The 22,784-nt window shown below is 42.0% G+C and overlaps 3 protein-coding genes across 4 annotated transcripts in view; all 3 read left to right on the forward strand.

Moving 5' to 3' along the window:
• The first annotated feature begins 897 nt into the window (after positions 1-897).
• LOC123511094 lies at positions 898-19,721 on the forward strand. The gene is made up of 21 exons (XM_045266709.1): positions 898-937; positions 1,358-1,525; positions 1,678-1,893; positions 2,060-2,174; positions 2,684-2,834; positions 3,058-3,150; positions 6,911-6,926; positions 7,252-7,394; positions 7,550-7,638; positions 10,367-10,873; positions 14,867-15,030; positions 15,196-15,365; positions 15,787-15,982; positions 16,323-16,437; positions 17,093-17,243; positions 17,337-17,429; positions 17,838-17,996; positions 18,521-18,605; positions 19,054-19,196; positions 19,353-19,441; positions 19,545-19,721. Exons 1-21 carry the CDS (start codon positions 913-915, stop codon positions 19,603-19,605), a joined length of 2,949 nt encoding a protein of 982 aa, XP_045122644.1. The 5' UTR covers positions 898-912; the 3' UTR covers positions 19,606-19,721.
• Positions 10,010-11,260, forward strand: LOC123511308. Its single transcript, XM_045267087.1, has 2 exons — positions 10,010-10,127; positions 10,364-11,260. Exon 2 carries the CDS (start codon positions 10,368-10,370, stop codon positions 10,875-10,877), a length of 510 nt encoding a protein of 169 aa, XP_045123022.1. The 5' UTR covers positions 10,010-10,127; positions 10,364-10,367; the 3' UTR covers positions 10,878-11,260.
• Positions 19,722-22,162: 2,441 nt separating the features above from the next.
• The window catches only part of LOC123511309 (embryogenic cell protein 40-like), a 1,147-nt gene continuing 525 nt past the window's right edge, over positions 22,163-22,784 (forward strand). For both annotated transcript variants that reach the window (XM_045267088.1, XM_045267090.1), the window contains exons 1-2: positions 22,163-22,301; positions 22,603-22,784. The exon at positions 22,603-22,784 is cut by the window's right edge. In XM_045267088.1, coding sequence (XP_045123023.1) covers positions 22,607-22,784 — 178 coding nt within the window. In that variant the 5' untranslated portion in view covers positions 22,163-22,301; positions 22,603-22,606. The remainder of the gene's footprint in view (positions 22,302-22,602) is intronic.

Raw genomic sequence — 22,784 nt, forward strand, 5'->3', positions numbered from 1 at the left:
AAAATAAGTAGACATTTTCTGCATAATGATTGGCTTGTGTATGTCTGATGACTCCCTGCAGCTTTCCTTCTTATCTTCTATTTCCATGTTCCTGTATCTTCAGCTTAGTTACAAGCTCCCTGACAGGTTCTAAAAATGACTAAATGATATTGTGCATACACAGGAACTTTGAAATGACAACCTTTTCAGTTATTGTAATACTGCTACTAGTAAATCTGTTGTTGATTACAAGGTAGGACAAAGTAAAGTTGATAGACCATACCGAAATATAATGATTACTGAAGGAAAAACTTCTTTATCTTAAAAAAAGTAACTTAAATTGTATAAAAGCAAACGAAAGTAGTTTATTGGTTTTGGAAAGATTCCACGTTACTTTGAACCACCCAAGTGTTACAGTACCCGACATCAGGAGGTGCGTGCAAGAGATACAAGGTGGTGGCGATGCTAAGTGTACGACGCAGTCACTGGGTTCTTAAAGCGCTTTATCTAGAAGCAAAAGTAATGGTCTAGTATAGCATTATGTACAACTGAACTTTTACATGTGTGTGTGTGTGTGTGTGTGTGTGTGTGTGTGTGTGTGTGTGTGTGTGTGTGTGTGTGTGTGTGTGTGTTTCAAAACCTCTTACAGTCTTACATATTTAAGCCTTATATTACTTCTTTATGTTGTTATCTTATCTACTCATTGCCTCGTAAGCCTCTTCACTTGTTATGCCTCAGCTGTTTATTTTTCGTCCTCTCCTTGCCGCCCCACTTTAGGTGCTGTCACTCCTTCCCATGATCCCCCCACCTTCTTAATAGGGTAAGTGTCATGCGTGACGAGCCACTGTGGCCATTCGCAGAGGAGGTACAACCCAGGTGACACAGCACGGATATACTAACACAGGTGAGGAAGAACAAATGTAATACTTCGTAATGCAACACAACGTAACAACACAACGTAAGTGGAAATGATGTTTAAGTTTTTCGGTTTTTAATTGTATAATAATCTCTCATTTACAATTTCAGACTTCGCTTTCAAATGTTAAAATTTCAGTGAGAAGATCTGGTCAAGGCTCATGAAAACAAAACAGTTAAAAACTCGTTCAAATAAATGCCATGAAATGTGCATCTCACTGGTTTACGAATCCTCTATTGCTGAACTCCTTCTGATGTAGTTCCTCAATGTTGCATAGTCTATTTTCATCTCTCGCTATCCTTCCTCACAATCTGTTTATCGAAGTCTTCTTTTTTCTATCAAGTCTTCATTCTAAATCTCTATCTTGATAAACCTCTTCAGAAAGACTTTTAACTATGCACTAACAAACTAAAAATCTCTTTCCATACGAGGTCAATAGATTCCTATTTCCCGTGGCTACAGATGGGCAAATTTGTGCTAAGGGCGGTGATGGTGGCTACGGTGCTGGCAGGAAGCCTGGCGCTGGTCCACCCTACCAGAAAGAACCTCAAGGTCCTCGCCGACAGAATACACCTGGAAAAGGCGATGAGAGAGGAGAGGTCCGTCCACTGGGGAATGAATCTAACGACGGTGAGAGAGTGAGAGAGTGAAAGTCAAAGGAGTGAGGAAGTAAACAATATAGCCATAGATACAATATAGTCATATAAGACTCGGTTAAATGCTATAGTCAATGCTTGTTTCATGTGTATTAATGGCCCGAATAACCTCACTCTTGGTTCCAGCAAGATTCCTTCCTCTTCAGACTGAGATCATCGAGGCCATGGGCTATCCAACGGAGATCCACCACGTCACCACAGCAGACGGCTACATCCTGGAGCTGCATCGCATCCCGCATGGCATCAACAGCACGGGTGGAGACAGACCCGTGGCGCTGCTACAACACTGCCTCCTCTGCTCCTCTGCTGACTATATCATGAATACTCCCGACCAGGCTCTGGGTGAGGGCGGGATAGGGGTGAGGAAGGGGGACCAGAGGGCTTGGCAGATTTATAGTGAAGACTGAACGTATGAGAGTTGACAAATCTTGACTCTATACAAGCGATTTTCTATTTCTTTCCCTATTTTCGTCCTCATTCACCCCTTTCTTTCCGTTCTCACTGACAGCCTATGTGCTGGCGGATGCAGGCTATGATGTATGGTTGCCAAACTTCCGAGGGAACACGTACTCAACCAACCACGTGGAACTGGATCCTGCAAACATTAAGTTCTGGGGGTTTAGGTGAGACCCTTTGTGGAGGTTATATCAGGAAGGAACGGGTAATACGAGTGAAATGAAAGATAGGTGATTGTAGGAGACATGATTAGTTATAGGTATGGAGATGGGGAAAAATAAGAGAAGGTTGATGGACAGTGAATGCTCATAGTGGGTGGAGATGATCCTCCGTGGGCCACTGCAAAGGCCTACTTGTTGGAAAACTGGCAATGGAGACAAGGAGACAAGAAAACGAATGCAGTTCCAATTTGCAGAAAGAAAGCGACTCAAACAAATATCAAACAGCAGCGTGTAGACACTTCATCCCACCGCTGCCACCATTTGTGCATGAAAAGTATTGGGGAAGGAGAGTGCAAAAGGAAGAATCAGGCAATTTAGCAGGGAACGGAGTTGCAACAGATTTGCAGACACCACACTTCTTAAAACATATGGCAAGATTAAATGAAACTGAATAGGTGATCAGTTTTATGGTTCATCTCCCTATTATACTCTAAATTCCTCTCCTCCATTACTAGCTGGGATGACATGGCGAAAAATGACGTGCCCAACAGCATCGACTACATCTTGGCAACAACAGGACGCGAAGATCTCTACTATGTGGGCTGGAGCATGGGAACTACAGCCTTCTGGGCAATGATGAGCGAGCTGCCAGAGTACAATAACAAGGTATGAATGGGAAAGGACATAATGAAATAAGATATAGGATAGAAACAAATGAAGTTATGAAAGAAATAGGAAAACAAAGCACAACGTTAAAATAAAAGTTAGATGTAAGAAAGGCAAAGAATGGGAAATAAAGGAGTGAAAGAAATATAAGGCTTGAAATCCTTAATCTTGCTTTCGAAACAGCAACGAGAATTCTAATCTTTTTGGTATGTTTCTATAACAGGTTCGAGCAATGGCGGCCTTGGCTCCTGTGGCATACCTGAACTATGCCCATGGTCCCCTCGTGGAGCTGGCACCATACTCTGGCGATATGGATGTGAGTACAGAGTCAATGCTATCTCAAAGACCGAAAATGCTTTGGTGGAGTCTCCTCTAAAAATGGAGATACGTAATGGAATCACTATTCTATGACATGCTGCGAAAGATGGTGTGAATATAGTACTTTTAACCCATTGGCATCAAAGATCATGATTAATGAAAAATGCAAAGTGGAAAGCCAGTCTTCTTAAATTTATACATTTATACACTCTGTTCTTTACTTTTCTTGTTTTATAAGCAGAGGGATTCACACGTGCCAATTTGTGACTGAAATTTTACGTAGGTAGAGTTTCCGACTCAAAATCGGTGCCTAGCAAATGGAGACGCAGTCGCAAAACAAGACCAACATGTTGGTCTTGTTCTGCAATAAGTGTTTCCCTCAATGCAGGTACTGTGTTGTTGTAGATGATGATTGAAGACTTGTCAGGATTTGATTTGATCGCAATTGTGTATAGCATTCTTAAGATTAGTGTGTGGTAGACACTCCTGTCTTTCTTCTACTTAGCCAGGGACGTATCCACAAGGATTTTCTTTTCTGTTGAGTCTTTCCGAACGCCAAAAGAAGAGCAACCACAGCTTCAGCATCGTCGCTGGAGGAAGACATCCTGGCGGGTAGCTATAAATAGTTGATACTTTCCAGTCGCTACGTGTGACACTTTCCGACTAGAAGGGATGAGTCGGAACCTCTACCTCCGTAAAATTTCAGTCGCAAATTAGTACGTGTGAAACCGCATTGGAAGAGAGTAGGTGACAGAACAGAACCTTGAGGAACTCCACTGTTAATAGAAGATTTAGGAGAACAGTGGCCGTCTACCACAGCAGCAATAGAACGGTTGGAGAGGAAACTTGAGATAAAGTTACAGAGAAAAGGATAGAAACCGTAGGAAGGTAGTTTTTTTTATTTTATAATTTTTTTTATTTATACCATGTGAACTTTTCACGGGAATTTATGGGCTAAAGGGGATACTTATTAAACTTATGCTCCAGACTATATCAAAAGCTTCGATATGTCTAACACAAAAGCATAAGTTTCACCGAAATCTCTAAAAGACTCAGTAAGGAAAGCCAGCAGATCACCACTAGAGCGATCATGACGGATGCCATACTGGCGATCAGATAGAAGATTGTGAAGTGACATATTTAAGAATCTTCCTACTGAGAATATATTAAAAAAAAAAAAAAACTTTGGACAAGCAAGAGATCAAAGCAATTAGGCGATTGTTTGAGGGATTAGAACTGTCACCCTTTTTTAGGCCAGAGTGAATGAGAAACTTCCATCAAGAAGTAGAGGAAAGGTCGATAGACAGAGTTGGAAGAGTTTGGCAAGGCAAGGTGCAAACACGGAAGACGATATGAGGGATCCAATCAGGTCCATAAGCCTTCCAAGAGTTTAAGCCAGCGAGGGCATGGACAACATAATCACGAAGACTTTTGATGGAGGCATGAAATAGTCAGATGGAGTAGGAAAGGAAGGTACAAGCCCAGAATAATTGAAAATAGTGTTATTAACAATCATTTGAGAGAAGAGTTCTTCTTTAGAGACAGGTGAGAAGGCAGTGGTGCCATCAGGATGAAATAAAGGAGGGAAAGATGTTATGCGTTCAGCACACTGAGATGAGTCTCTGACACAGATATAGTAATTATTCCAGGGAAAATCAGGAATGATACTTCCTCAGGTCCCCCACTCAACTGCCAGAGGCGAAATGCCAGAGGCACCTCGGCCTTGTCGGATCCTGAGGAAGGATTGGAGAAATAGGAGAAATTACAGATATGAGATTTTGATCGGAGGAGCCCAACGGAGAAGATAGGGTATCAGCATATGCTGAAGGATTAGAAGTAAGGAAAAGATCAAGAATGTTGGGGGTATCTCCAAGATGGTCAGGAATACGAGTAGGGTGTTGCACCAGTTGCTCTATGTAATGGAGGGTAGCAAAGTTGAAGGGTAGTTCACCAGGATGGTCAGTGAAGGGAGAAGAAAGCCAAAGCTGGTGGTGAAAATTGAAATCTCCAAGGATGGAGATCTCCGCGAAAGGATAAACACTTAAGAAGTTAAACAGTCAAAGAATTTCTTATAGTCAAAGGAGTTAGGGGAGAGATAGACAGCACAGATAAATTTAGTTAGGGAGTGACTTTTAAGTCGAAGCCAGATGGTGGAAAACTCGGAAGATTCAAGAGCGTGGGCATTAGAGCAATTAAATTTGTTGCGCACATGACGCAACATCCAGCTTTAGGCCTTGTTCACACAGGGCGGTTTGCACCGCGGCGGTTGCCGCGCGTTTCACGCTGGCATCGTTCACACTAGGCGTTTTACGCCGCGGCGGAACCTCGGCGGTTGACCCACTTTTATTTGTTTTTTGTTTTTTCCTCAGGCATATTATACAGTGTCAGGATTTATGTGGAGGAAGTATATAGTGTGTGTTTGGTTGTTGCATCGCGCTTGAAACAGTGCAGAGGCAAAGGCAACATTGGGTTCATCCAATTCTACATGACAGACTTACTCACGGCATGTTTACCACCCTGTATCCTTCCTTGAGAGAGCATGACAAAAATTTTTCAATTATTTGAGAATGTAGGTGAAATCATTTGACGACTTGCTGGAACTAATCAAGAGGACGTATCTTCAAGCAACACTAGGATGAGGGATTCCATCTGGTCACAACACAAACTTGTCATAACATTAAGATGAGTCCTCTACTCTAAGTTTTATTGAAAAAAAAGAAAAAAATTCATATATTAAACCAAAAGGAAAAAGGTACTATCTAAAGTTCCAGTTACCAGTAAATTGGATACAAATAAAATACTCATTTCTTGAAGTGAAAACACAGAACAAGAAAAAAAAAAAAAACTAAATAAAAGGTCACTCATTTTGTATACTAGTATGCTCTTTCCATAGCACTCATACGTATGTAGGATTTCCGTCAGTGTCAAACATGTCAGTGGGCGTTTTTCAATTTCACTGATTAATAAAGAAGTATCAAACTGATCTCTCTCCATTCCTCAGCAGACAGCGGTACTGCAGTCACTGAATGGCATTACGTGACTCATAACGGGTAGACCCTAAGATTGTCATAGTAACGCACTTCCTGTTCTCTCATTGGCTGGCGTACAGCCAATAATGTCGCTCAGTGCCCTCAAACCGCGCGGTGCACCGCCCTGTGTGAACGATGTAATAATTATGTTTGCGAGTATCTCGACACGCTGGCAGACCGTGCGGTGGAGAGGAAAATCTTGCAACCGCGGTGGTTTGGAAACCGCCGCGTTTCCAAACCGCCGTGTGTGAACGATTCTTTGGGCTATCATTGAAAATTTTACCGCGCGTTTCCAACCGCGCGGTGCAAACCACCCTTTGTGAACAAGGAGGAGGAAATAGAAAAGGGGCTACTGTCAGTTGCCTCAGACAGCTGTGTTTCGGTGAAGAAAAGAAGATGAGGTTTATCAAAAGAGAGGTGGAGTTCTAGAGATTGAAAATAAAATCTAAGACTGCGAATGTTGCATAAGTTAATGAAAAAGTTGAGGAAGGTGTCGAGACATCTATGGTCGATAGCGAGAGAGCAGTCCGACCTGGTGACATTTACGGTCCCCCTCCCAGAAGGGGACTCGAAGGCTGGATTTGGAGTCACCATTTTTCTTAATTTTAAGTGAAGGGTGTGTTTGTGTGCAGCAAGTGCTTGTAGTTTTGTATAAAGGGGGAAAGTTGTCTTTAGAGGGTAGGCTGTGACTGCCCCCTTGAGTTGTGCGACACAATGGGAACTGTTCAGCGAGATCACAACCATGGTAAGTTTACAGCACTCACTCCCTGAACTGATGGACACCAAAACTGGGCAAGCCAGAACTAATTCAAATCAGTAGTAGCGCTATTCGAACTCGCTGGAAATAAATGAACTGTGTGTGTGTGTGTGTGTGTGTGTGTGTGTGTGTGTGTGTGTGTGTGTGTGTGTGTGTGTGTGTGTAAGAGATCCATTTAAACGATGCTTCTAAACAGAAAAGAGTCAATAGGTACTCATCTCAGTCTATACACTTAGGTGTTTTGAGATGACAGACCGAGGGTTTATTTTCTCACATTATTCTTTGGAATCTTGACGTGTGTTTCTTCATGCAGGCAAGTTCCAGAAGTACGACTACGGTCTGCTGGGTAACCTAAACCATTACGGCCAGAACACGCCGCCGCTATACAATCTGAGTGCTGTGACCGCGCCTGTCGGACTCTTCTGGGGGCAGACCGACTGGATCGCGGCGCCTGAGGTGCGCTCGACTCTGTCTCATCTCTCTTACCTCTCTATATTACTCGCACATCCCACCTTGCTCAGTAACCCCCGTCATGATAAACGATACCTTCATGAACACCACCCTGCCTTGCAATGTTTCATGGTCAATCTTCTTTCCTCTTCTTCCCACAGGACGTGGCACGCCTTGCTGACGAACTCCCAAATGTGGTGCTCAGTCACAGGGTAGATAAGAATGAATTCAACCACCTCGACTTTGGCTGGTGCGTCTTGGTCATACTGACACACACACACACACACACACACACACACACACACACACACACACACAGTTAATTAGTTACTAGTTTATTGACTACATAAAATGTATAGTAATATTTGTAAGACACAATATGAATATTGGTACAACACAAATACAATGGTATCTAGTAAGTTTTTTTTTCTAACAATAGTCTCAATTGTAAACAACATAGCCAAAGACAAAAGCACAGTTCACTGACTCCATTAAGCAGCTTCAGTAAAATCATAGTAGCCTAACAAAGTAAAACAGATAAAACACCACAACACTTAAGTAACTCAAGTGAATCTGGTATCTCATTAAATAAGATATAGATGAGAACAAACACAGAATACACACACACACACACACACACACACACACACACACACACACACACAGTTTTACTTATATAAGTTAATGCAGGTGTACCGCAAAGTTACATATTTACGTAGATGCTAATACACATCTAGGCAGGAGTCAGTAGACACCTGAGAAGCGATAAATACTCCCAGTGAGGTGTAATAGTACTGGTTCATGGGATGCTGTGAACTTATCATTAAAGCCAGCTGTGACCTCACTGAACGTTTCCCTTTGTCTCACAACATAAGGGGTTAGTCACAACCTACCTTCGTAAGACAACTCTTTTTCTTTCCCACAAAATTACATGCATCTACACATATATTCTTTATGCAAAATTTAAGACTTTTATACCATCCTCGGAGTCCCATTCCGATTCTCTATTAACTTTTTTTGGGGGCGGCATCTCAGTGGGCCTTTTTTTTGTCAATTTTTTTTTTGCCCTTTGCCGGATTTTCCTCTTACATAAAAGAAAAGATGCTAATATTATTTGTATTACAATATGTGCTGCTGCTGCTGCTGCTGCTGCTCCTGCTACTACTACTACTACTACTACTACTACTACTACTACTACTACTACTACTACTACTACTACTACTACTACTACTACTGCTACTGGTATTACTACTACTACTACTGCTACTACTACTACTACTACTACGACTACTCTTACTGCTACTGGTATTACTACTACTACTACTACTACTACTACTACTACTACTACTACTACTACTACTACTACTACTACTGTTACTAATACTACTATTACTACTACTACTGCTGCTGCTGCTACTATTACTACTACTATTACTACTACTACTACTACTACTACTACTACTACTACTACTACTACTACTATTATTACTACTACTACTGCTACTACTACTTGTTCTCTGACTCTCGTGTCGCAGGTGCAAACATCCCTACGAGTACGTCAACAGACATGTGGTGGACTTCTTCGCCAAGTTTTAAGGCTGCGTGGTGAACGTGTTCATCCCTTGCCTTGGAAGAGGGTTCAAGTGTAACAAAAAAGCAATAAAGGGAATGTCCCTAAATTTGTGTGTTCGAGCTTCCTTCTGACTGACTCCTTTGTGCTTCGTACTGGTCTGAAGACAGAAGGAATGCGATAAGATGAGACATATGGTAGCGGTAGAAGTAATAAGAACTGTTAAATAGGCGTGTTTATATTATCATATTTGCCTCAGGACCACTGTTTTGCCTGTTACCATCACGAGTTTATTTAGTTTTCTATCAGCAAGACTGGCCATAACTATATAGGTATACCGCGTGGGGAGCGTGATACACATGGTGTCTTTTTTCTTTCACTACTTAGCTCACATACTACAAAAATTTCCCCCCGCATTACCGCCACTTGCCTTTATGTAACAAGGTACTGATGATGTCACTTCCTCTCAACCAAGACGAGAGGGAGAGCAGGGGAATGCCCGGTATCGTAAGGGGAATCTCGCGGCAAATCATCTTGTGCAACGCTTCCCGGAACATGGAAATTTCTAAGGACCCTGGGGCACCATCTGCTCTCAGCGTCCTGCACACCTGCTGTATAACACTGTAACACTATAGCTTGGATTTTTTTAACGCCTTGGGTTTTCGTTTCGATTAATAGAGGACATAGAGATGATTTATTGAGCTTTAAATCTTGTTTCTCCCATTGATGATATGATTCTTAGCCTAATTTTTTAATTGTATAAACGTAAATACTTGAAAACTCAGTAAATCTTATTAGTCTGTTGATGAGACAAAACATAGAAACTTTGAGTATACGGTCCCTTACCCACAGTAGATGCGTGACTCACATGAATACAACAGCGAAACAACATAGCAACACAACAACCGAAGAGGCGTGCAGCGCGGGCATCATAACACACTGAGGAGCCGCTGGACAGGTTTTGCCAGAACTTCTTTTCACCTTGTAAGACGAGTTTTTCTGCAGCCGCCGTCTCACATCCCTGTCCTTCATGCTGGAGTTTCCCGCGTTACTTGATTTTATTAAGCGTGAGGTAGAGTCCCTTGCTGGGATGCTGTATATAAGAGCGAGGAGAAAGTGTTTCAGCCACACTCTGGATCCTCTTTCTCCCTCTGCTACACTCTGAACATGTGAGTCTCCGCTGAACCTGCCATGTCCCCCTTACTTGTCTGAATGTTCATGTTTTAAGTTCAACAAGTCTGTCAGTGCCTCTTTTCTTTGATTAATGTAACAGGCCCGTCAAAATTCCTGGTGTTCGTTGTATTGTTTACGCCATTCTTAAAGTTCTCTTCTCCATTCCTATGCGAATCTCGTGAACAATTATTTGTTTGTAATGTAATGTTACATGACACTCTACACCTTTCAGAAGGATGGCCAAGGCAGCAGCAGCAGCAGCAGCAGCGTGGTGCCTCGTGTTAATGGCGGCACTGGTGGCAGCGGAGGCAGACCCCGGTTACCATAACAGAGGAAGGCTTTACTATAAACGGCCTTATTACAAGCGCCCCAGTTTTTACAGCCAGAGGCGACCGTACGGCAGTGTGAGTCACGGATCTGTGCATTCTGGGGCTTTTGGCAGCCACTCCTCTCTCGACCACGCCTCTGTCGGGCACCTCGGCGGACAGCCCGAAATCCACACCTCTGTGGGGCATGACAGCCACGTTGCCACCGACCACGCCTCTATCGGACACCTCGGCGGGCAGCCCGACATCCACACTTCTGTGGGGCATGACAGCCACGTTGCCACCGACCACGGCTCTGTCGGGCATGGTAGCCACGATACCATCAGCCACGCCTCCAGTGGGCCAGACCTGGTGAGCACCGTGGACCTGCGCTCCCAGCCCAGTCACTCCACCGATGACTTGTTCCCGGGCCTGCAGTGATACTACAGTTTCAACAAGTACAAACCAGCTGCTGGACACGACGGCTGCAGCGACTGGTGTTACTCCTCTGGTGCCAGCCTGTACTACTGCTACAACGAAGCACTCCACTAAGATAACAACAGGCAGCAGAAGACAGCAGTGTACGAATACTGCTGCTGTTACGGTAGCCAGTACGATATAAAAGTAAAATGCAGTAATCACGGACATCTTCAGGGACAGTAACAATACCAGTGTTGAACCTCACAAGAAACACAGCGAACAAAGGCAATAAGTCGTGTTGTCAACAAACCATTAGCAAAGCAGCACTACATCGGCTTCAACATGTTATATGTCACATTGTTCCTTTTCATCATGGCAATAGTATATTTTTATTTTTTTAAGAATATGATAACTTTTTATTCCCTGGCCACTTAGCAATAATTGAGGGTGTGGAAAGAGAGAAAGTGAGTAAGGGAGGAAGAGATTGTTGGAGCAAGGGAGAGATAGATGCAATGCCGAAGAGGAAGAGGAACCATTGGTAGACGGAGGCAGATCCCAGCTCAGAGTGCTCGAGTTCCGCTGGTATACTGTAATCGTCTTGCCCTTCCTCCGCGGGATCGAAGATCTATGTTAGAGAGCGTTCAATTTAAAGCAAGTTACTTAATTCATGCTTTACATCGTTTCTTTAATCAAAATATCAAGAAAATCATGCAACAATAACAGTGACTTTCTCAATCGAAATCGGAATTTAGCAAATTAGTTAGTGCCCAAAACAAACAATGCCCTTTGTACTAAAGATTATGGGAAATCTTTTAAAGACACCACATAAGAACATAACATGAAACAGTTAGGAAAATACAATAAACCAAGCCAACTGACCCGTCACGAGGCAGCTCATGATATTGATTAACTTACTTTAAATCAAACACACTTGACCTTCGATCGATCTCGAGAAGGCAAGACAAGACAAGCACACTAACGAGAAACGAAAACTCTGCCGCCAGTATATTGTATTACCTCCACAGGGTGTTGCCATATTAACAGATTTTTCTATATATCTGATTTTTTTTTTTAGACAGAATTTAAGAAATTATCACAAAATGTTTAACTAAATTTTCAGACATTCTTCAGATATTTTACAAGTCTTCTACATTCATTTATTAAGTCATTTTATTTTTTTTTGTTTTTATGTTATTATCATCATTATCTTTACCGTTGTTATTATCATTATCATTATTATGTTGTTGATCAGACATTTGGACGGTTGGAGAGGAAATACAGATGTAAGATGTTGGGTTTATTACCTGACTGGTTTCGCAGTAGCTTCTTCAGGAGTAATGAGTTAGCCTGGTGACGACCCCTGTTATACTGGGTTAGTGGCGAAAAGATTGGAAGAAGCAAGGTGACACTTACCCATAGGTGAGGAGGTAAGCCAAGAGAAGAAATATGAAGTTATAGACCCATAGCAGTGGTAACTGTAATGGTTAAAGTGCTTAGATGGGTCATCAATAATAAGGTATGAAATTGGCAGAGGAACAAAAGGCTTTAGGAGAGAAGCAAAACAGATTTAGGTAATCATGTATATATATATATATATATATATATATATATATATATATATATATATATATATATATATATATATATATATATATATATATATATATATATATATATATATATATATATATATATATATATATATATATATATATATATATATATATATATACGAGTACGTCAAATTTTCAGACACACAGACTTGCAACACTCTTCATTCTCATAGCAACCACTCAGTCCCCATCATCCTCCCTATTTAACTTTTCCACACCTATCCTCCATCACCACTAACCACACCACCACCACCCGTCACCCAATCAGTCCTCAGCACGCCCTATCACCACCGCTACAAGCCAAGGTGTTCACTTTCCCATGCCGGGAAAACCTTCGTGGCGCACGTGTCCCAGTGACGCCAGTGCCTCTCAATTTTCACCGCCACTATGGGAGACACAACGCGGCGCCACTGGAAAGTACAGATGTGTGTACGTGGTGGTGGTGGTGATGGTGGTGGTGATGGTGGTAATTATGCTGACGTCGATAATCATGATGATGATGATGATGATGATGTTGATGATGAAGATGACTACGATGGTAATGATGATGATGATGATGATGATGATGACACCACAACAAAATGGAAGAAGCTGCAAGAAGCCTTAGAGACTACCTGTCCATCCCACATGCAGCAGTCAATAATAATAATGATAATGAATATATAATAATAATAATAATAATAATAATAATAATAATAATAATAATAATAATGGTAATAATAATAATAATAATAATAATAATAATAATAATGATAATAATAATGATAATGATAATAATAATAATCATGATAATGACAATAACAACAACAATAACAATAATAATAATAATAATAATAATAATAATAATAATAATAATAATAATAATAATGATAATAATAAATCATGATAATAACAATAATAATAATAATAATAATAATAATAATAATGATAACAATAATAATAATAATAATAATGATAATAATAACAATAATAATAATAATAATAATAATAATAATAATAATAATAATAATAATAATAATAATAATAATAGCAAAATAATAATGATAATAATAATAATAACAACAACAATATTGATAATGGTATCAATGATGATGATGACGATAATAATGATAATGATAATAATAATAATAATAATAATAATAATAATAATAATAATAATAATAATAATAATAATAATAATAATAATAATGATAACAATAATAATAATAATAATGATAATAATAATAATAATAATAATAATATGTAATAATGATAATAATAATAATAATAACAATAATTATGTACCTAGCAACAACAACAACAACAACAACAACAACAACAACAACAACAACAGCAACAACAACAACAATAATGATAATAACAACATACGGTTTAATTTTAATTACATATGTTTACAAAATGTTAAGATTACAGCGACAGCACGTAAGTATGTATAAATGTGAGATTTATTGAAATGACTGGTGTGGTAAGAACCTCTGAACATCACTAATCAGTGACATTGCGGAGAATACTGAAGAAAAGCTATGATGATTATATATGAAAATCTTTTTAGTTACCCAGGGTGATGAGGGATCTTTGATTTTCTATTATTATCATTACCAGAGGCGGAGTTCCTGCATGGTCAATAAAACGACGATGCTGCAATTTTCACATAGAGTGTTAGATCTTGGTAACAATGGAGAGTCAGCGCATGTACTTACGCCAGATTGGGGACAAAGAAAGAAACATGATACTGAGTGGTATTAGTGACAGGTGGAAAGACGAGGAGTATATGAAAAGGAGGATGCTTCACATGGATCTAACTGGAGGGAAGGAGAGTGAGAGAGAAATGACTTAAGAGATTTATGGATGTAGGGAAAGAGAAATGCATGGAATTGGTGAGACTGAGGGAGGAGGTGAAGAAAGGTTACGTTGGAGAAGGCTCATCAACTGTGGCAGCACCTCTTGGGAGTATAAAGGAGGGAGAAGTTACTGTCACCAAAGCTTATTATGGGATTGGAGGAGACTTAATCCTATGAACTCGGATTCTTAGAGAGAGCTACTTTTCTCATTCGATCTTTTTTCTTTTGTTTATTGGTTGTCTTGAGGATAGTACGTGTGTGTGTGTGTGTGTGTGTGTGTGTGTGTGTGTGTGTGTGTGTGTGTGTGTGTGTGTGTGTGTGTGTGTGTGTGTGTGTGTGTGTAATTCACCTCGGTCGTCTACTGGTCACCTAGCCAGTCTTCCCCATTACAGAGCGAGCTCAGAGCTCATAGTCCGATCTTCGGGTAGGACTGAGACCACAACACACACAACACACACCGGGAAAGCGAGGCCACAACCCCTTGAGTTACATCCTGTACCTATTTACTGTGTGTGTGTGTGTGTGTGTTTATCGTTACTAAACTTGGCACAGTGTAACATCACCTGTGCTTCCCACGGATCATGGACGACTGTTTACATAACATATCCTTATCTCGTATTTTTTCTTTCCTTGCTTCTTCGTACCCTTCCAAACACGTGAGTAAATATATGTCAAATATTATGACCGTCATACTGCATTTACCTGACACACGCAACACAGGTAACATCTTGGACACTTTATCTAGAAACGCAATCTGTTCCTTACCTTTCACATACATTTCTCAATTTTATCTTCAACTTTCAGACATTACTACTTCATTATGTCCGAATACTTCACTATCTGTCATTTCTATCACTATACTAGTAACACTTCTCTCCCTTGGAGGCAGGAGGATGTTTGGTGCAGCACTCAAGGCGGCGGTGGTGGTGGTGTCGCTGACGATGGTCCTGGCCCTCCCGCCGAAAGGAGAGCTGAAGGATATCGTCGATAAACTTCTCAGAGAGAAGACAATGATGAGAGAGAGATCCACTCACTGGGGAATGAACATGACCACGGTAAGTTTGGAAGGAATGTGAGGAGAGTATTGTTTATAAAGGACACTCGCTAATTTAAATGTTTTCCCTAATGCTGTCTGAGAACTGTCCAGCCCAGCAACGTTCCTATCGGGTCTCATACTAATATTATAGTTCATAAAGGCTCTTTCACTTAATCAAGGTGAGCTACGCAGTACTAATGATACTTCAGATTTACTTAACGGAAAGTTGGTTTCTCCGGTAAGCTTCACAAACCTCTATTAACTAAACCTTTTAGCCGTCTTTACTTGTCTATTTATTAGTATTTTTCAATAACAAGTAGTAGAAAAGCATAAAAACAAATAGTTTTTTTTTTTTCATTAAGTATATTATCCTTTTGTACTTAATTTCAAGTGTTAGGAGTAACGCCCAATGAAAGCCACCCATCAATTCTTGCCGCCAGACCGAAATCATTGAGGCCATGGGCTATCCCACGGAGATTCACCACATCACCACCACCGACGGCTACATCCTGGAGCTGCACCGCCTCCCGCACGGCATCAACCACACCAGCGGCGACAGGCCCGTGGTGTTGCTGCAGCACTGTTTTCTCTGTTCCTCGGCGGATTACGTTATGAACACCCCTGACGAGGCTCTGGGTAAGATTTGGAGGAACAGCAGTGGCAGGTTTACAAATATAGGCACGAGACCGCAGTTAATATTTTTGTTTTGTGTCAGTTCTCAAGATTTTCAGTCACTTCTCTCCGTACTTTGACTATTTTCAGAAGATTCTATTTGACATGTCTCTACTGTTATGGTCAAAGATTAACAAAATTTATACATTATTAACAGGAGAAACATTCATGCGAATCCGGCCAAATCGACACTGTAGTCTTTGAGAATAGTCGTGGGAGAAAAAAAAAACATAAATCTGATTAATTGCATGTCTATCACATTTACTTATTTTCTCTCCTTTCCTCATCTTGTCTTCAATCACAGCCTACGTGCTGGCCGACGCGGGATACGATGTGTGGATGCCCAACTTCCGTGGCAATACCTATTCCAGGAGCCACGTGAATCTGGACCCAGCTAATGTTAACTTCTGGAACTGGAAGTAAGTAATGTGGAGATAAGTGCGTGAGTGGAAGGAGCGATGTGTTCAAGAGTAGACGTGGTGTTCTGGGTTGCTTCTTTTGACGTAACTAAAGAAGCTCTCCACACTACATCAATGATTTTAGCAGTCATAATCAATAAGAATACATACATACCTCCTTCCCTCATCAAAATTTCTGCGTTCTACTCGCCTGTGCACGGGAACTGAGGCCAAAGCGTGTTATGGAGAGGATGATACATGTTGTCCCTTATTCCAATACATCACCATTTAACGTTTCCATCTCAGCAAAACAGATACTAGAGCATATGTTGATATGCACGACGCGGTCTTGCATGCATTCTCTATAATCCACGGGGACGTCTCAAATCCAAAAGCTCATAACAAAATTACATACAATTAGAGATGTCACTTGCAAATGTGCCTATACAGGAAAACTTATATTGGAAACGTGTCAGGCTGGCATTAAAAACATAGGACATTCTAGATACAATCATCGATAACAAATCTGATCCTAAAGGCTTACTGAGGCAGAGACCAACAACTAACACATAGATCATATATCCAACTGATCACTATTTAAATCAGATTCTACAGATTAGAGATATGAGGAATGCAAAACAAACAAGAACCTTACAGTCATGGTTTCAACCCACAGCTGGGACCACATGGCTGTGAATGACGTGCCCAATAGCATTGATTACATCCTGGCCACGACGGGGCGCGAGGATCTCTACTACGCCGGCTGGAGCATGGGCACTACAGTCTTCTGGGCAATGATGAGCGAGCTGCCTGAGTACAACAACAAGGTGTGTATGTGTGTGTGTGTGTGTGTGTGTGTGTGTGTGTGTGTGTGTGTGTGTTGAAGAATGCCAAGTGAGTGACATATGTGTCCTTGACAGGTCCGTGGCATGGCAGCCCTGGCTCCCGTGGCCTACATGGACTACTCCCAGGGGCCCATTGTCGAACTGGCACCTTACTCAGGAGAGCTGGATGTGAGTATGTTTATGTTGCTTTCTCATCTGATATCACATGATTTCGATGCGATGTGAACTAACCGTCCTCCTGTCACTTGTCCTCTTTCAATCTTATCTAATCCCATGAAGCCGAAGCAGATTTCAGGTGATCGTGGAGATTTCTGCTCGTCTTGCATCTTGATAACTATAGAGACGTTCATGAAATAATAATTCTAGTTCTTTATCAACATATCCATTTTATGTGGGGTTGTTTCTCTCTTATGTAACTACTAAGGGCGGAAAAAACAGCAAAACACAAAGTTCCAAGAAAAAAAAAACTGTTATTAAAAAGAGTATTCAAAATTACAAGAAGTGTCTTCAAAAAATAGACTTGGTATATGAAGCTTGCGACTCGTCATGACATGCCCTGCCATGTTTTTCCCCCAGACCATCGCCTCCCTTCTCGGTATTGGCGAGCTCTTCCCAAGCGCCGAGTACATGGATTACCTCGCTGAAACATTCTGTGACAGCAACTCCACCTATGCTGATGTCTGCTACAACTTTATATTCCTGATCGCCGGACCCGACTCTGAGGAACTTAACGAGGTACACACACACACACACACACACACACACACACACACACACACACACACACACACACACGCACACGCACGCACGCATGCACACACACACGCTCCGGTAGCTCAGTGGTTAGAGCGCTGGCTTCACAAGCCAGAGGACTGGGGTTCGATTCCCCGGCCGGGTGGAGATATTTGGGTGTGTCTCCTTTCACGTGTAGCCCCTGTTCACCTAGCAGTGAGTAGGTACGGGATGTAAATCGAGGAGTTGTGACCTTGTTGTCCCGGTGTGTGGTGTGTGCCTGGTCTCAGGCCTATCCGAAGATCGGAAATAATGAGCTCTGAGCTCGTTCCGTAGGGTAACGTCTGGCTGTCTCGTCAGAGACTGCAGCAGATCATACAGTGAAACACACACACACACACACACACACACACACACACACACACAGAGAGAGAGAGAGAGAGAGAGAGAGAGAGAGAGAGAGAGAGAGAGAGAGAGACTAATCTTGGCTGTCCGGCCAAACACTGATCTGTGGTTTCCACTCCCAGGAATTCCTTCCGGTCATCCTGTCGCACACCCCTGCCGGCTCCTCTATGCACACCATCAATCATTTCGCCCAAATTGTTCTCTCAGGTGAGCTAAAATGACTGGGGAGAGTCGAGAATGATAGGAAAGGGAAGGGAAGGGGATGAATGTGTGGGCCTAATGAGTGTTCAAGACAGGAGTTCAACAGAATAACGTATGAGTGAAAAGAGAGGATTTGATGATGTCAGACTAGGAAAGATGAGGTTAGAGAAGAAATTTCAGACTGGAGAGACTCTAATGACGGGTGAATTCGGAAGCAGAAGATGGGGGAATGCAAGGGTAAGCAAAAGATCTTAAATAATAAAAAATAAATGAAAACAATTGATTGGAAAATTTAAATAGAAAGTGATGTTTAGGAAAAAAAATTGGAACCGTATATGCCGGAGTATAAGACGAGTTTTTTTTTTCCAATTTTGTGGTTCTAACTCGTGTTTTTGTCCGGCATATACGGCATATAAATCAAGTTAGACAAGAAAATCTGTGTCTTTCCTTGCAGGAAAGTTCCAGAAATACGACTACGGTCTGCTGGGTAACCTGAACCACTATGGCCAGAGCACGCCGCCGCTATACAACCTGAGTGCCGTGACTACACCTGTCGGCCTCTTCTGGGGGCAGACTGACTGGGTGGCTGCGCCCGGGGTGAGTTAACCTGGTTGCTTGGAGTATAATCTCCCTACAACATTACAACATATCACGCCTCTCACTCCGACCTGTGCCATCCTCTGAGATACGTACTAATATCACTATTTTTTCTTACTTTGCTTTAATCTCACTTTTCTTTCCTCCTCTACCCAGGACGTGGCGCGCCTTGCTACTGAGCTTCCCAATGTAGCGGTGAACCACAGAGTAAACAAGGATCAATTCAACCACCTCGACTTTGGCTGGTGAGTCTTGCATGCACACCCACCCGCCCAACCATCCATCTAAACCCCTGCACACGCTCACTCACCCACACTCAAATGCATATCTTTGCCTCTCTCCACGCAGGTCCATTCACCCCAAAGAATACGTTTACCAGCACGTCTTGGATTTCTTCGCCAAGTTCTAAATCGCCGTTGTGAGCGTGCCAGGATCGGACTACCACGCAGCCAGGCGGAGAGGAACAACAGCGACAACGTTGCAAAGTGGCAGCGCGGAAAGCATAGGAATAAAGACTTTATTGTTTGTGACTGGTTTCTTTGATCCCTTCCTCTCCGAAACGTTGTCTTTTTTCCTTTCATAATACTTTTACATATATTAGCCGATATTCATGTGGTACGTTAATTTCTGAAACACTACTCGGTGCAAAAGTTAAAATATAAATAAACAGGTGAATAAGTAAATAGTCTAATTAATTAATTAAAGATAACTGATTGAATAGATAAGCTTAAAATAGAAAAAATAAGTAAAAGAAAAAGAAAAAAGGAAAATATGAAATGGTGCACAGTTGATATAGTTTCTTGCGTAAAGACGAAAGAGTGAGCGTTCTTTGTGCATGAATCACTTTCTGCACACGCCAACCAGGGCAGGAGTTGAGTCACAAGCACTGGCGCCACACTCAGTCATAACAACAGGACACCACACTCTTACCACGGAGGCTGAATACTGCTGTACTTCTCGTCACTGAAAACGTAAAAAGAGAGAACATTAATTAGCTCGTGTGCTTCAACGCTCCTTCAGACAAATTTCAACACATATTCCACACACACACAAAAAAAAAAAAAAAAAATCCTAATGAAGTTCTACTTTAGGTTGTGTGTGTGTGTGTGTGTGTGTGTGTGTGTGTGTGTTTCACTGTTTGATCTGCTGCAGTCTCTAACGAGACAGCCAGACGTTACCCTACGGAACGAGATCAGAGCTCATTATTTCCGATCTTCGGATAGGCCTGAGACCAGGCACACACCACACACCGGGACAAGATCACAACTCCTCGATTTACATCCCGTACCTACTCACTGCTAGGTGAACAGGGGCTACACGTGAAAGGAGACACACCCAAATATCTCCACCCGGCCGGGGAATCGAACTCCGGTCCTCTGGCTTGTGAAGCCAGCGCTCTAACCACTGAGCTACCGGGCGTGTAACACACACACTCACACACACACACACCGTGTGTGTGTGTGTGTGTGTGTGTGTGTGTGTGTGTTTAATGTTATTGCCTATAGCGGCTGCAGGCATACTTGAAAAATATATGTGGGAAGCACTGCTCAGCTTCCGCCCATTAGTGGATTAGTGGCGCAGGCAATTTTATTTACAGTGGCACCCATATTAGGGTCCATGTCACCACCCAAGTGTATCTTTGGTGTAACCACCTAGAACCTGGGTATCATGGTGACATGTAGCTAACTTTGAACCACTCGACAAATGACATAGCTTCAAAGCGGTTTGTGGTGGGATTCGAATCTGCGTGTGGACGTCTGCCAGCCTCACCATCTTATCCACTACGTTAAGATGCAGAAAAAAAAAAAAAAATGGGTTGAGTTAGATTAGATAAGTTAAAATAGGTTAGATTCAGTTCGGGTAGGTTAGGTTTAGCTTGTTTAGGTTAGGTTGGATAAGTTAACGGGATAAGATAAGATAAAGTATGGTAAGGTATAAAGTAAGTTAAGATGAGGTAAGGAAATGTTGGGTAAACTTGTGTTAGGTAGGTTACGTAATGTATCACATTCAAAACTGAAGCGAAATTTTTATTGTTCTTCATGGATGGAAACTAAATATAAACTAATTACCTGTCACACTTGCAGCACACCTGTAAACATTCCTGCCACTCCAACATCACACCACTTCATCAAAAGTTGCAACACTTAAACATAAGCAAATCACACCAAAACAATTAATCAACTAAAACAAAACTAAGCTTCCTTCATCACTGCCAGCACAGGTCTTCCCCAGCTTGACGCACACTGCTGGCTGGCGCAAAAAGTTGTAGCAGAGATTTAAGCGTGGGAAGAATGAAAACCCAAGCGGGGAAGACCCGAGGTGAGGTGAGTGGCCTGCGCGATGGTGGTGGTGGTGGTGGTGATAATGGCTGGGGAACTACACATAACATCAAAAACAGGTTTCCAGTCGCCGGGAAGGAAGGAATGAGAGGGAAAGTTTAGGCAGGGAGGAGGAGAGAAAAAGAAACATGCAGTAAGTTCGTTCGTTCGTTCGTTTCTCTCTCTCTCTCTCTCTCTCTCTGATGCAGTACAAACCTTTCTGCCCACTTCCTAAAAGAAGAATCCGTCCTGGCAACACGTGGCAATCCCTGTATGAAACATAACTATCTATTTCCACACATCATTCCTACACATGAACTTGTATAATAATTTTACCATAATGTCTCTGCACTGAAGCCTTGATTATTAAGTCTACTCCATTCATCTACTCACCTTTTTCTCCAGGCCTCCATATCTTTCTTTAGACACACTTCTTCATCATTATCCCAAGAAACAAATTTAAGCCACTTTTTTTGTCATCTCATTTCATGGCAGCCTCATTACCTCTCATAGAACGATAGGAGAGCCACAGCAACATGCATCTGGAACACAAGTTCCAAAATAAGATTCAAGCGGCGTCTGGCAACCTGCCCGGCGCTTCCTTGAACGGGGCGTGGGGGAAGTTTGTGGCCACACCCTTTGGCGTAGGTATTCCTGCAGCCTCAGGCTACGCTGCGTGAACTGGTCAGGTGTATATAGAGACGACACCAGCATCTTCAGCACCATAACTACAACAACCGCATCTTTTGCTCTTTCTCGTCCCGCAGTGCGAGAGTACAGCAGACAGGTGAGCCTCGCCTCGGCAACGTTTTATGATCTTGAGTTGTTACACTACTATACAAGCCCTCCTTATTAGTCATGTTCTTATGTCCATTATAATTTCTTGATAATTTTCGGTTTATTAACGCTAACAAGCCACCATCAATATTGGTTTGCTCCATTACTCAAAGTCATGTCTGAGATATCCTTTTGTTTGAGCTAACGTTCCCAAGTTTATATTCCATCATTCTGTGAAGTACAGCTGGATGTGAAGTTCGGACACAACGAAGGCTGTATAGGTCATTCACGTGACATTCTGCACCTTTCAGAAGGATGGCCAAGACAGCAGCAACAGCAGCGTGGTGCCTGGTGGTGCTGGCGGCAGTGGCAGCGCTGGTAGCAGCTGAGCCTGATCCCGGCCACCACAGAAGACAGCCCTACTATCAGCGGCCAAGCTACTACAATCAGAGGCGCCCACATGGCTCCACCCACACTGTAGGACTCGGCGGCC

This window comes from Portunus trituberculatus, chromosome 31, assembly GCF_017591435.1.
Source record: "Portunus trituberculatus isolate SZX2019 chromosome 31, ASM1759143v1, whole genome shotgun sequence".
In the NCBI taxonomy this organism is placed as follows: domain Eukaryota; kingdom Metazoa; phylum Arthropoda; class Malacostraca; order Decapoda; family Portunidae; genus Portunus; species Portunus trituberculatus.